The following is a 13,561-nucleotide window of genomic DNA, read 5'->3' as shown; positions in this document are numbered from 1 at the left end:
TTCGTGGGTGAACATCTATTCAGACAGCATAATGGATTTATCTGCTAGAAGACAAAATATTGTTTTCTCTAGTCATAAAGGTAAAAAAAAATTTAATATACTACTCATACTGTTCTATTACCTGTATCATCTCCAACAAAATTTTTCTAGAAATACATTAAGGTAGTAATTAATGATAATTTCAAAATTCTCAAAATATTCAGTGGCCAAGAAGGTTAATAAAAGTGGTTGGGAATATATAAAAATAATTATGACCTTAAATGACCATTTCTCATTTCTTTTGAAAGCTATTCAGACACCAGACAGTTTTAAAAAGGGCAGAATTAATATTTTATTGTCATTTTATAATCAGATGGCAGTTGGTTATATAGTCTTCATACTTCATACATTTTGTAAATAAAAAAACTCCAAGTTTTAAATAGCCAACGGCTGGTTATGGTTTCAGAAAACATAATTAGAGTAGTTCATTAATGGTGGCTTCAAGCTTTTCCTTATTAGCTCCAGAAAATTCACCTACCTGTCAAGAGAATATTGAATTGACATTAGATGTAGCACTGTATCACTATTTTGTACATATGACAGAATTAAGGAAGACTGGGGGTAGAAAGAAGATAAAGTATAATCTTATTCAAAATACCCTTTCCCAAATAACATACAATACTGTTAAGTTAAAGACAGAAAGCAAAAATCATCAAGAAAAGCCAAAAGGCTCAAGTACAATGTTTTGTTTCTTTTTTTTTTACACAAATACCTCTCAACAATGACAAATGAATTGCTCAAGTCTAAGAAATTTTATGCACTTTATGATGTCAATATGGAACCATGAATCATAGGGACTTATTAAGTTCCAGCAAAGATCAATTTTTAATTAGATGTCATGATATGTAGAGTCAATGCAGAATAACATACTTAAATATTAAAAGCAGAAAATGGTGACATGCCTCACATTGTGAAGGGATGATAAGTCACCTTAGTTGTCTCTTCTTTTAAACTAGTTTTCCGATTGGCCAATTAGAGCTCTTAAGGGTCAGCTGTACATACCTTTTGTCCCTTTTTAAAAAACTGGAAGGTTGGCATACATTTGACTTCACACTCTGAAGCAACATCCTGTTGGGGTTGGGAGGAAGTAGCAGGAGGAAAGGATGAAAACAAGACTGTGAGTACTGAAGTTTGACAGAAGCAATCCAAAACCAGATTCTTTCTCTTGTTATGAACCCCACATCTTAGCATTAGGACATTTTCAGCATAGGAAAATCAATATAATGAATATCACGGCAGCACAAAAGTCAAACTGGTTTATTACCAATTAAAAATTCTTATTAATATCTACCTTCTTTGAGGGGTACCAAACAGGTAGAATACCACTAGCATCAGATAATCCATAGTGATTCAATATTCTGTAAAATTCAATTAGGTCCTTGGCTATTTCAAGTGTCATAAAGTAACAAATGCTGCTATAATTAGACTCAGTATTATAAGGGCTAAAGTCCAAAATTAGCAAGAGGACACATACACACAAAGAATTGTTCAAGAACAAATCATAATAATTGAAAGGAACAGTTCCATATTGGTATTTTTTTTGCTTACTTTTAGTTAAAAATTTACTTGTGTGTCCTCTAAGCTTGCTGCATTATCAGAATCACCTGGGAAGTGCTACAAGTTTCCCCCTTAACCCCCTGAAATTAGTGTAGCTAACGGTGGGCGCTGGGTGGCTCTAATGCTCTAGCTTTTGAAAGCCACCCTGCTTAGAGAAAAGTGGACAACCACCTAACATTGCAAATTGGGCTAGTAGATGTGTATTTTCTCTTCTCCTAGAAGTGGACTTTAACACATTTAAAGATTTTTCTGCAGCTCAAAGGGTAGTGAGGTAACAAGAACTCCTCAGTTATGGAACACTAAATGAGAACTTTCATAATAACCCCTCTCAACATGCTATTCACACTGTAAGAAGACAAGGTTTGGAGGAAGATACTACAAAATTGCTTTGGTTTGGACAAGCATTTCAGGTAAAAAGGTCTACTAGGGATTGAAAACATCAGTCCGGCACTCAAAAAAGGAGTAGGAAAGAAACGCAGAGCCACTTGCCACCTGGAGACACCTGGGCAGCAAAAGCTGCAAAAGACAGCAAATGAGTAGGCAGAACTACTGGGAACCAGATCACAGAACCCAAAGGAGAACTCTCAAGGGAAAGGGAGGCCGGCTATAAACAGTGGTGATTTCAGGAGGGTGCTAAAGAGTTCTAGTCGGATAATTTTACTTTTTCTTTTAATGCTGGACAACCAGTTGAACATAAAAGTACAGGCTCCAGTAAGAGGCACAAAGACAGTAATGGCTGGAATAAAAATGGTGAACATTTATTGAACCCCTTCTGTGTTTCAGGCATTGAACACTCAACTCAAAGTTTACCAGGGACATGTGAGGAATCCATGCAAATGAGGGTCATAAACTTTTAACTGCACAACCAATTTACAGTTCCACAGACTCCCCTGAAGGAGACTGGAAATGGGGTCAAGAGCTGACAGGAAGACCATGAACTACATGTGTCAAGGACCTGGATGACTTGTGGATGAGTAGTCAATCGGGATGACAAACTAGAGGGGCAGAGGGACTAGTGTGGCTAAGAGATTTGAAAGTGGCAGTCTATGGAGCTGAACCTGGTCCAGAAATCCTGCTTGGTCCACTCAAGAGCTTAAACTAATTCTAGATATGTTACTTGGTCCACTCAAGAGTTTAAACTAATTAAAAAAAAACCAACCGTTGAATTAGTTGCCCACTAGCAAATATCTCTTGAAAACAAATGTTGGGAATATTAGACTTACCCCTCATGGCACTAGAGAGAGCATCTGCCCTTTTAGATTGGGTATATAGTCACCTGTTTATACTGCAGTCCCTATTCTCTTTACTTGGCACATTTAAATCACCAGTTAGACATCGTTTTTCATGTAGACAATTGGCATAAGCTTCACAGGCAGAGGGTGTTTTTCTTTTCTTTTGTAACTAGGATGGATGGCAGTGGTTTACAAAGGACAAGCCACCCTTTCCCCAGCTTCCTCGAATCAGAGAGACATATAAGGGGCGGAACTGAGCTGCCATCACTTGTGCAGGTATTAGAGACAACAGAACCTGGACATGTAATCACAACTTTTAAATGAGTCCTAAGACTTTATCAGCACACAATACACAGGGTCCCAATCAATGGAAGTGATAGACAGTCATGCTGTCAGAGTCTAGGTGTCCTATACCCAGCCAGAAATCAGCATTCTTGTATTTGTATGACTCCTTAATTTACAAGGAAACACACCATTAAAAAAAAAAATTAGAAAAGACATTAAATGCTCACAGAGAAGTGGTGTTAATGCTTTGAGATAGATGCTTAAGTTTTTAAAAATTGTGTTCACACATTTCATTTTTTAAAACTGCAGCCAAGTCTCTATATTGTAAATTTTTAGTCCAAGCATTAGGAATTTTCTCATTTCATTGTGTGTAAAAGTGACTTTTAAAGGCAACATAGGATTCCACACCATAATTTTATTCCCTATACTGGACTTTTACGTTATTTCCAGTTTATGTGCATCCATCCAAATAAATTCTGACACACCCCTACAGTAAAATCCTTAAAGTAGAATTCCTGGGTTCAAGAAGACTTTTAATTTTTAATTTATACAAATATAATCCATATTCAATACAGAAAAATTGGAAGAGGGAAGTCATCCACATTCTCTACTAGCTGTTAACATTTTATTATTCATGCACCTAAATACATACTTTTCTTTTAAAACACATGCTATATGCTCTTTAACACACATACACACTAGGTATCACATATATAAAATGGTTCCCTATGAAAATATACATAATACTTTTTATGGTCCCATAGCAGTCACTGTATGGATGCACCTCATTTTAACTAAGCCAGTGTTCTAATATGCAAGTTAGGTTTTGCTTTTTGCCTACTGAAAACATTTTCAATCTCCAAATACAAGTATCTTTGGACACTGGTTCAAATCCCCCAACCCTCAGGCCTAGAAGAATTGCTGAAAGAACAAGACTTATTTTAAAGATCACCCTGTTTTAATTAATACAGTAAATATATACTTTATTTAAATTTTAAAACAAAGTTTATTAGAGAAAGAAGAAAGAAAATAAAGAGACATGTCAGAGTTGGCATAGGTGAGAGAAACCACATATACTTTATTTTTAATGGTTTGTCCCTTCCCACTTAGCTCTCCCTTCTGTATTTTTTGTATATGTTTTTTTACTTTATTTTTATTTTTTAAATTAAATTAAATTAAATTTTATTTTTTTTGAGTTGGAGTCTCACTCTGTTGTCCAGACTGGAGTGCAGTGGCCGCTCCTGGCCACCACAGCCTCGACTTGCTGGGCTCCGGCGATCCTTCCGCCTGAGCCTTCCAAGTAGCTGGAACTACAGGCGTGCGCTACCATGCCTGGCTAATTTTATATGTGTTTTTTTAAATGTCCAGGACTATCCTGGCTATACTATTTCAGAATATCATGACCAATTTTCCAAAAATGTCAGGTTGGATTGGGCTAAAGCTATAAAAATATAAAAGTACTGATATTTTAATAATCTTGAGTCAATATCTATGAACTTGGTATACCCCCATCTATTAAAAATCTTTTATTGATCTCAGTAAAGTTTGATATTTCCATAACTATATTTGATCTTCACTGTCCATGGTTTGTCTTTTGTTTTCTTCTTCTTGTTGCATTGACTAGTTTGCCTATTCCTGTAGTGATTTGAAAGGTACACACACTACTCAAAATTTTCTATGTAGTTTCACCTTTGTAGTTTTAAAACCATTCTTGATCCTAGGTTTCACCACAATCAGGATACAGAACAGTTCCCTTGCTCTCCCACTTTTCTCCAGCTGTCCCTTTGTAGTCAAACCATAGTCCTACAGCAACCCCTGATCTGTTCTCCATCCTTACAGTTTTGTTCGATCTCAAATTTTTATTAGTAAACATAACAGGTCTATATTTAACCTTATTAAAATTTAACTTCATTGGTTTCAAGGTTAGCACTACCTAGAGTCTAAATAACTTTAAGTCTGCTTTGTCCCTTCTAATTATTAACTCATTCCTAGCTCTTCTAACCAAAATTGAAACACATGGCATCCTCAAAGTCTGCAAAATATCTGAGTCTAAATTACTTTGTTTCTAGTTTTAATTTACAAAATAAGTAATCGATCCTGTTGGCTACCGAAGAAATAAGACTTTACCCATACTTTTCTATGAATATTCAGAGGCAAAGTTAAGGTTCCCAGTTTGTCAGAGTCACCTCAAGGTTTTAAAAGACACTTTCAGTTGATGCTAAGTGCCCCAAGCAGACATGAAGGAGAACCTCTGTCATGTAGAGTAGAAGTCCTTGACTACTTTGCATATCTAGTCATACGTCCCATAACTACATTTAGGTCTACAAGGGACCACATACATACATAAAGGCAGTCTCATAAGATTACAATGAAGCTGAAAAATTCCTGTCACCTAGTGACTGCTAACTTCATAGCCTAACACATTAGTTGATGTAAAGAAAACCACTGCTCTGCAATGAAAAAAAGTATGGCACTAAAAAGATGTACAGTACATTACCTGATAATAAATGACTATGTTACTGGTTTACATATTTACTATACTATACTTTTAATCATTAATTTACAGTGTACTCCTGCTATTTAAAAAAAGTTAACTGAAAATAGCTTCAGGCAGGCCCTTCAACAGGTATTCCGGAAGAAGTCATTGTTATCATAGGAGAGGACAGCTCATGCGTGTTATTGCCCCTGAAGACTGAGCGGGACAAGATGTGGAGGTGGAAGACAGTGACACTGATGACCCTGTGTAGGCCTTGGCGAATGTGTGTTTGTGTCTCAGTTTTTAACAAAAAAGTTTAGAAGTAAAAAACAGCAACAAAAAAACCAAACTTATAGGATAAGGCTATAAAGAAAATATTTTTGTAGAGCTGTACCATGTGTTTGTGTTTTAAGCTAAGTGTTAGAACAAGAGTTAAAAAATTCAAAAAAATTAAAAGTTTATACAGTAAAAAAGTTACAGTAAACTAAGGTTAAGAAAATTTTAAAAATAAGCCTAGTGTAGTCTAAGAGTACAGTGATTATAAAGTACAGTGATGTAATGTCCTAGGTTTTCACATTCAATCACCTCTCACTCACTGACCCAACCAGAGTTATGATCAGTCCTGCAAGTTTCATTCAATCAGTCCTGCAAGCTCCATTCATAGTAAGTGCCCCATACAGGTGTACCATTTATCTTTTATATAGTATTTTTTACTGTACCTCATCTATGTTTAGATACTTACCATTGTGTTATAACTGCCTAGTAATCAGTATAGTAACATGTAGTACAGGCTTGTTGCCTAGGAGCAATAGGCCATATAACAGTGTAGGTATGTAGTAGGTTATACCATCAAGGTTTGTATAAGTACACTCTATGATGTTTGCACAGTGATGAAATTGCTTAACATTTCTGAGTGTGTCCCCACTGCTAAATACTTAACAACTGACTGTACTTCCCAGAGGTTTAAAATCGAAGCACTTTATAAGTATTAATGATCTTATTCCCTGTCCTCAGTAGGGTACATTGCTCTGACTTTATTGATCGACTTCACCTTCTGTGCTGCAATCCTACCATCTGTTTAATGGGGGAACTAATACATATTCTGGCTGGGCATGGTGGTTCACGCCTGTAATCTCAGCACTTTGGGAGGCTGAGACAGGAGGATCACTTGAACCCATGAGTTCAAGACCAGTCTAGGCAACATAGTGAGATCTTGTCTCTATAAAAAATAAAATTACCTGGGTAGTCCCAGATATTTGGGAGGATGAGGATAAGGCGGAAAGATCGCCTGAGCCCAGGAGTTTGAGACAGAGGTGATCTGTGACTGTGCCACTGCACTCCAGCCTGGGCAACAGAGTGAGATCTTGACTCAAATAAATATTTTTAGTTACTGTGAGGACTAAATGACATATGCAAAGGGCTCATCATGACATCTAACACACATTATTTCAAATAAAAATTCTGTTGTTATCTGATAGGGTCAGTGAAATAATTTTTTGTTTTGTTTTGTTTTCATGTTCATTATGCAGGTACCCTTGTTGATAAAGAGTGAAATAATTTTTAAAGTATACTTACAGAAAAAAATAAGACTAAGTTTTACTAAAATAGGGAACAAGGATTTTATTTTTTACAAAAGTGTACAATTACACATTAAAAAAAAAACCTTTGGGACACATCTAGAACAGTAACTTTTCTTAACAGCCATACATTTATTCATTCATTCCACACCTCTACCACAGGTCAGGCAGGTATGCTAGGTGAAGGGGAAACCAAGGTGAATAGGATAATGTCCCTGATCCCAAGAAACTTACTGAGAGTAATAGTAGAGGATAGACACAAAGAGATCACTATAATAGTCAAGATTCACTGAATACATGCCATGTGCCAGGCACTGTTCCAAGCATTTTATAAGTATTAATGATCTTATTTAATCCTGACAACTACCTTGGAGTAACAGTGCCATTTTACAGATGATGAAACTGAGGCACACACAAGATAAAGAACTTAACACTCCTGTGCTGCTAATAAGAGACAGAACTGGGAAGTAAAGCAAGCAGTCTAGGTCCAGGATTCACCTCATTTCACCTCCATAAATGCAAGAGGAAAGGGGGGCAAAGAATATCCTGGGGACACAGGGGATGGAAAACAAACCCAGTCTGGCATAAAAGGGAATAAATGGAGAAGGATTGGTGGAGAAGAAGTGAAGCCTGTGACTAGGAGTTAGGCTTCACTAGGAGTTAGGTAGGACAGAAAAGGATGGGCCAGGTGGCAAAGAAGCACAAAGCCAAGGCAGGAGTCTTCCAAGGCACAGAATCAGAAAGTAGACCGAGGACACGCAATCTGGCATTCTGCGGTCTTCCCATGCTTAGACGGTACTGCCAGGTACCTGTTGTACCTGACTCTTCAGTACCTTCATGGCACATGACATTTTGCTCAGTGAATCAGCAACCTTGGGAGGTTGATGGGGCCGGTCTTAAGATCTGATCACTGATGGAGAACCAAGGCTTAATGAAGATGGGAGATTCTTCTGCTTTAGGCAGGATTGGAACCAGGTGTTCAGTGGCTCTGCTGTCACTCTAACCTCCTCAACCCTCACACTGGGGCTGAGCAAAAATGCTTTCGTGTGTGTACAGAACCTTGAGTTGACACCTCCTGAACAGGTCTCCTAGGTCAGTGGGCTGTGCGAGAGGCAAGGTTACGTGCTCAGAAACCCGACAGCACCCACCACATGACAGAGCATCCTCTGTCCAAACAAGGGCCAGGAAGCCAGGCTAACTCATTTTATATCGTGGCTCTGCCATGTACTTGCTATAATTCCATGAACAACCTCTCTGTGTTTAAGTTATCTCATCTGTAAAAGGGGGATAATAATAGCACCAAAGATTAAAGGAATTGATACTTATAAACCACATAGACTAGTACCTGGTATATATCAAGTGCAAAACAAGTATTCATTAAATAAAACCAACTTTGGAATTTCCCACAAATTGTTCTCAGCTCTTTCTCAGTGTTTATTCGTTAAAACATTTGGGACTCTAATAGACTAAAAGTCAACAAAGACTAAAATGCACATTCTCATGCCATTAAAAGTTCACAAAGAACCCTCATGATTTGGTGATTCCATCATGTCTATGCATTTAATTATCACGGCCCAATTCAATTTCTTTTTATTGAGCACCTCAGAATGTTAGGTAAAATGTAGGGTATTAGAAAGATGGGTGGCTGATAAGGTACAGAAGCCACACTCATCTGTTTTTATATTTATTTTAGGATGTGATGAACGCAGTTCCTGAGATTTAAGATTAAGCTCACACTTGGCACAATTAGCTGCTCTGGAATAGAACCTTTTAGAGAAAGTTATAGTGTTAGCACTACTTAACGTATTTATATATATAAAAAGAAAAGCACTGTGCAAGTCAGAGAACAAAATGAAACAAAACATGATGAGCTCAGCAGTATCTTCAATTTTCAGCTACATACCTGACAGTCATCCACATCTACTTCAAGGAATACCACATTGGAATACTTTTCAGAGAGGGACTGAAAAATTTCAAAAAAAAAAAATCCAAAAAGATTTAGAACTAGGTAGTCAACTAATGGCAGTTAACATACTCAAGTTTCTTAAATGTAAACCTAATTAAAGTAAAGACATTAAAGATCTAAAAATTTAGACTAGGAATCAGGTAAGCATAAGGGACATACATTTTTCTCTGAATCAAATTCTTCCTAGTATAAAATAATTTGGCACATTAACTTTGAGGCCAGAATTTTAAACAAAGCCTATGTTTCAACATGGAAAAAAGAAGTAAAACCACAGACAAACAAAATTAACTTCAGAAAGTTGTTTTCAATGGGCTACACGTATCAAAACTAAATTATTTAAGTTGTTACGCTTGTACTTTTAGACCAATGATTCAGCCAAACCCCCTCTAACAAAACCCTTTATCTTTCTTTCCTATCTTTGTGCCCACCAACCCCAAAAACCACAAATCTCCTGCAAAGTACAAGTTATTTAATACTCACATGAAAAAAAGGCTTGATCATTTTGCAAGGTCCACACCACATGGCCGAGAAGTCAACTACAACAAGTTTATCACCTGCAGCTGACAAGGCATCCTGAAAAGAAGTCTAAGAAGGGCAAAATAAAAGGTTATGTTAAAGTTTCATTTCCAAAAGCCTAGAAGATTTGATAAAATAATACAAAGATACAAAGCACAACCTTTTTAGCAAAAATCCTACACACTGTTGGTATTATTACTTGATAAGATGAAACAAGTTACAATGTGTAGAGCGCATTGATATTCGTGTCTTCATGAGTATTTTGTAAAATATTGTGAAGTGGCTGATTTTTTCCCAAACCAAGCAAAAGAAGGAAAAATAAAAACAAACATTTGTATTAAAAATGTTTTCATGTTAAATCTAGGTATATGGTAGATATTTACTAAATGTTTATGGGTTATGAAATGGATAACTTCAATTCAAGTCACAAATGCACAAGATTTTGCAAACTGCTAACATTTTTGATTAAACTAATTTGTCTATGGTGGTACATGTGAAGCTCTTAAAAAAGTAAAGACAAAAAAAGAACCTCCCCCAAACGTCAACACTCAGACAATCACTGTTGACATAAGCATATTTTCTTGTGCTTTTTGATGGGGTTTCCAGAGTTGAGATCATACTGGTTATTAACCTTTGGTTTTTGCCCTTTATCTCAAAATGATGCCCTCACTGTTCATTAAATGAACCGGTTTTAGTTCCTCATGAAGGAAATTTTCCTTAGATATTATTTGCATAAGAAATCCATGTTAGATAAAATTCCCAGCAGAAATGATCAAGAAATCCCTATCACCAACCTCCCTGAATTATTTACCAACTGCCTTGATACTATAACCCTAGGAACCAAACATTCTAGTTACAAAGGACTCCTTTTAACCAGTTTATTAGTGCTTACCAAAACAAACCAGGACAAGAAGATAAACCACAAACATCTATATCTGAAGTCTAGGTTTTATTCAAGGAAAAAATGCTGGTCAATTTGGTTTAATCTTAAACTAATATTCCCTTCCCCTACAAGTTAAAAATCATATTATATTTGGTCCAGTAAAGAAGGACATGAAATAAAACACCATAAGGTAAAAACAAAACAATGTAAAAAAACACAACTGAAAAGGCGAAGTCTTATATAGTACAGTTATGTCTCTAGATTTCTAATTTCTGCCTGTTTTGTGGGTACAAATTCACAAAATGGTGTTCTTGAGAATGGTACGTTACGACTTCCCTAACTTCTTTAATTATGCAGATCCCTTAGCTCCACCTTTGGGTGTGGAGACAGAAGGAGGCTGCAGCAGACTACATTAGAAGTATAGGAATTATTTTTCCAAACCATCACCAATTGTTTGATGAATTTCATTCAGAGCCTGCCCTAATGTGATTTAAGGTCTAACTAGCCACTCTTTGCTGCAAAATCCAAGAAAGGCAGGAAAAAAGGTCAAGAAATGCCAATGTCTGGTTGGATGAATATATTCTTCTTCTGCACATGATTATCCTCCATACAAACTTGATGAAGTTGCTTTCAAGCAAGAATCTATTTCTCCAGGCTTTCCCCAAAACAGTTCTGAATCAAATTCAAGCAAAAATACCCAAAATTCGGAAAAGAGGCATGCCAAAATATTTGGCTTAACTGAACACAAGTTACAGAGCCAGCCAGGTATGTGCAGACTTCACATACAAATTCTCTTGATTCTTAAGTTTGCCTAAAACAGCTATGAGCCTGAAAATTATACAAATTTTTTTCTAGGAAGCAAATCACAATTTCTAGCTCCCAGAAACTAGCAGTCAGGATTAATAAATGACCCAACATCTACACAGATAATCTGGGAATAAAACAATGTGGTTAGGGTAGATAAATAAGAGCAGAATCTAAGGTCCCTTTTCCTAAACATATATGTCCCGAAGGTAATAGTCATTAGTGGTTTCCAAAGCACCTAGCAAAGTGCCTTGTGTATGAAGTTCAATTAAATGGTAGCTATCATTCTTTAAAAAACAAAATAAAAAACTGTTTTCTTCTTCATCATATGTATAGTCTATCATCCCATTTATTTCTGAAATAGATCCCAGTGGCCCAAAAACTACCAACGGAGTGCCTTAGAAACAGCTGTTCTGGACGGCCAGGGCACCAATTTAGACTATCACAATATTTGCAAATAATTGAATAAGTGTAACTTTTGATTAATGACTTGGATCATAATTTTGAGGACTAATGGATCATCAGAGCCTTAGGGGTCCAGGTTATACTGCTTTCTTGAGGAACGAATTTCCTTTCTCCCTTGTACACCTTTCTTACTGGTGAGAAAAGGGGGGTGTCATATACTCAGACAGCCAGAACTAATAATCTGTGTGCTCCAGGAATCCCAATGCACTTTCTGTTTGTAGCGTTTGGATTCCGAAACAGCAAATATAGACCATTCAAAGGTCTTCTGGTTCCTTACCTGTTAGATTATACTGATGAGGTTGCCAGACACTGGAGAACAGAGCCCCAGCCCTCTTCCCTTCCCCAGGCACAGACCCATAATCTCTCACACAATAGGTGCTGAAAAACTCTGAATTGTACTCCACAATTTTAAAATAAAAATTAGAAGAAGAAAAAAAAAGTATGTCACTATGAAGGCTCTTTCTTTCCAACCAATGAGAGGGCTGCTAATTTTAATATAAAAGCTCACACAATTTAAAAAATGAGGATCCCAATAAGAAAACAAACTGATTAAGGACAAGATGGTAAAAAAAAATGACAATGACAATTCATATATAAGGCGAAAATGTTGGGAGTCAATAATAATCAAAGGAACAAAAGGATCAGGGACCATTACAGAGAAACCTGTTTCCAGATGTCCACCCAGCACTTAAGACAGGCTAGGAGCCACCTTCCCCCGATCTCTTGTGTGGGGTGGGAAGCATCGCAGGGTAAACGCTGGAGAGGGGGCCCCATATCATTTGAGCAGCATCAATTTCCCCCAACTCACTTTTCTGACTCTGCATTTAATAGCTATTTCTCGAGTAGCTACAGTACACCAACACTGTTAGGCTCGGGATTTACCAGTCTGGAGAGATTTAGGCTTGCAATAACTTTTGAACAAGGGAACAATTTTTTGTCCCGGGGCATTTTTAAAAGGCCAGCACCACAAAGGCCGCCGAGCACACGGCTGGGCGCGGCTGTCCCCAGGGGGAAACCCTGACTCCAAACACAACCCACTGTGGGTGAATCACAGACGGGGAGGGCAGCGGAGGGCCCTGGGCCCAACCTTGGGGACTGAGTCATTCCAAAGCCAGCGCTGCCGGAAACACGCCCTGCGCGGCAGGAGGAGGAGTCCCGTGGGCGCGGCCCGGACCTCACTTCCTTGTGGCCACCTGGGGCTCCTCCCGTCTCCAGGCAGGACCTGCACCCGCCAGAGGGTCTCCAGCCGGGATCAGCCCTCCTTTGCGCCGATGCAGCATGCGTGCACCTTGATGGAAGCAGCCGGGGGTCTCTGGCTTAGACCAGTTCCCAAGAGAGGGCTCACCACACCCGGTGCGGGGGAATCACGCTGCATACGGGAGAGGGAGTGGTGGCCAGAGACCCCCGTGGCTTCTCCGAGGGGCCCTGAATCTCTTAGCCCGGGCCCGAATCCAGTTACACATGGGCGCCAAGAGTCCCGGACCCTCTCCATCCACTCACCTTCCTCCAGTCGGGGTTGCCCAGACCGGAGGGTGCAGGAGGAGCAGTGTGGGGGCTCCCGGGCGCTCCCTGCGGGCGTGCATTACCGGGCGCGCAGGGCGCGGCAACGCTGATCACTCTGACCCCACCTTCCAGGGGACCCTCGTTCCTCCCCAGCCACCCTCAAGGCAGGTTCGACCGCCTCGGGTGCGCTCAGGCCCCGGCTTCTCTGAGTCCCAGGCCGAGACGCCGTGTCCCTTTCCCCCAGAGATGCGGAGGAGC

General features: G+C 38.6%; 1 protein-coding gene across 1 annotated transcript in view; it reads right to left on the bottom strand.

Moving 5' to 3' along the window:
- Positions 1-309: 309 nt before the first annotated feature.
- LOC103268588 (thioredoxin) overlaps positions 310-13,561 on the bottom strand; it is a 15,645-nt gene continuing 2,393 nt past the window's right edge. Inside the window, exons 2-6 of the mRNA XM_021716630.1 lie at positions 13,301-13,461; positions 9,613-9,717; positions 9,070-9,129; positions 1,042-1,107; positions 310-517 (exon numbers count right to left, since the gene is read on the bottom strand). Of these exons, the coding sequence (XP_021572305.1) occupies positions 455-517; positions 1,042-1,107; positions 9,070-9,129; positions 9,613-9,717; positions 13,301-13,461 (455 nt within the window). The 3' untranslated portion in view covers positions 310-454. The remainder of the gene's footprint in view (positions 518-1,041; positions 1,108-9,069; positions 9,130-9,612; positions 9,718-13,300; positions 13,462-13,561) is intronic.

Source organism: Carlito syrichta, unplaced genomic scaffold (assembly GCF_000164805.1).
Source record: "Carlito syrichta isolate Samal-C Ts95f unplaced genomic scaffold, Tarsius_syrichta-2.0.1 Scaffold308851, whole genome shotgun sequence".
In the NCBI taxonomy this organism is placed as follows: domain Eukaryota; kingdom Metazoa; phylum Chordata; class Mammalia; order Primates; family Tarsiidae; genus Carlito; species Carlito syrichta.
The sequence above is the reverse complement of the archived record's forward strand: the minus strand, read 5'-3'. Positions and strand labels throughout refer to the sequence as shown.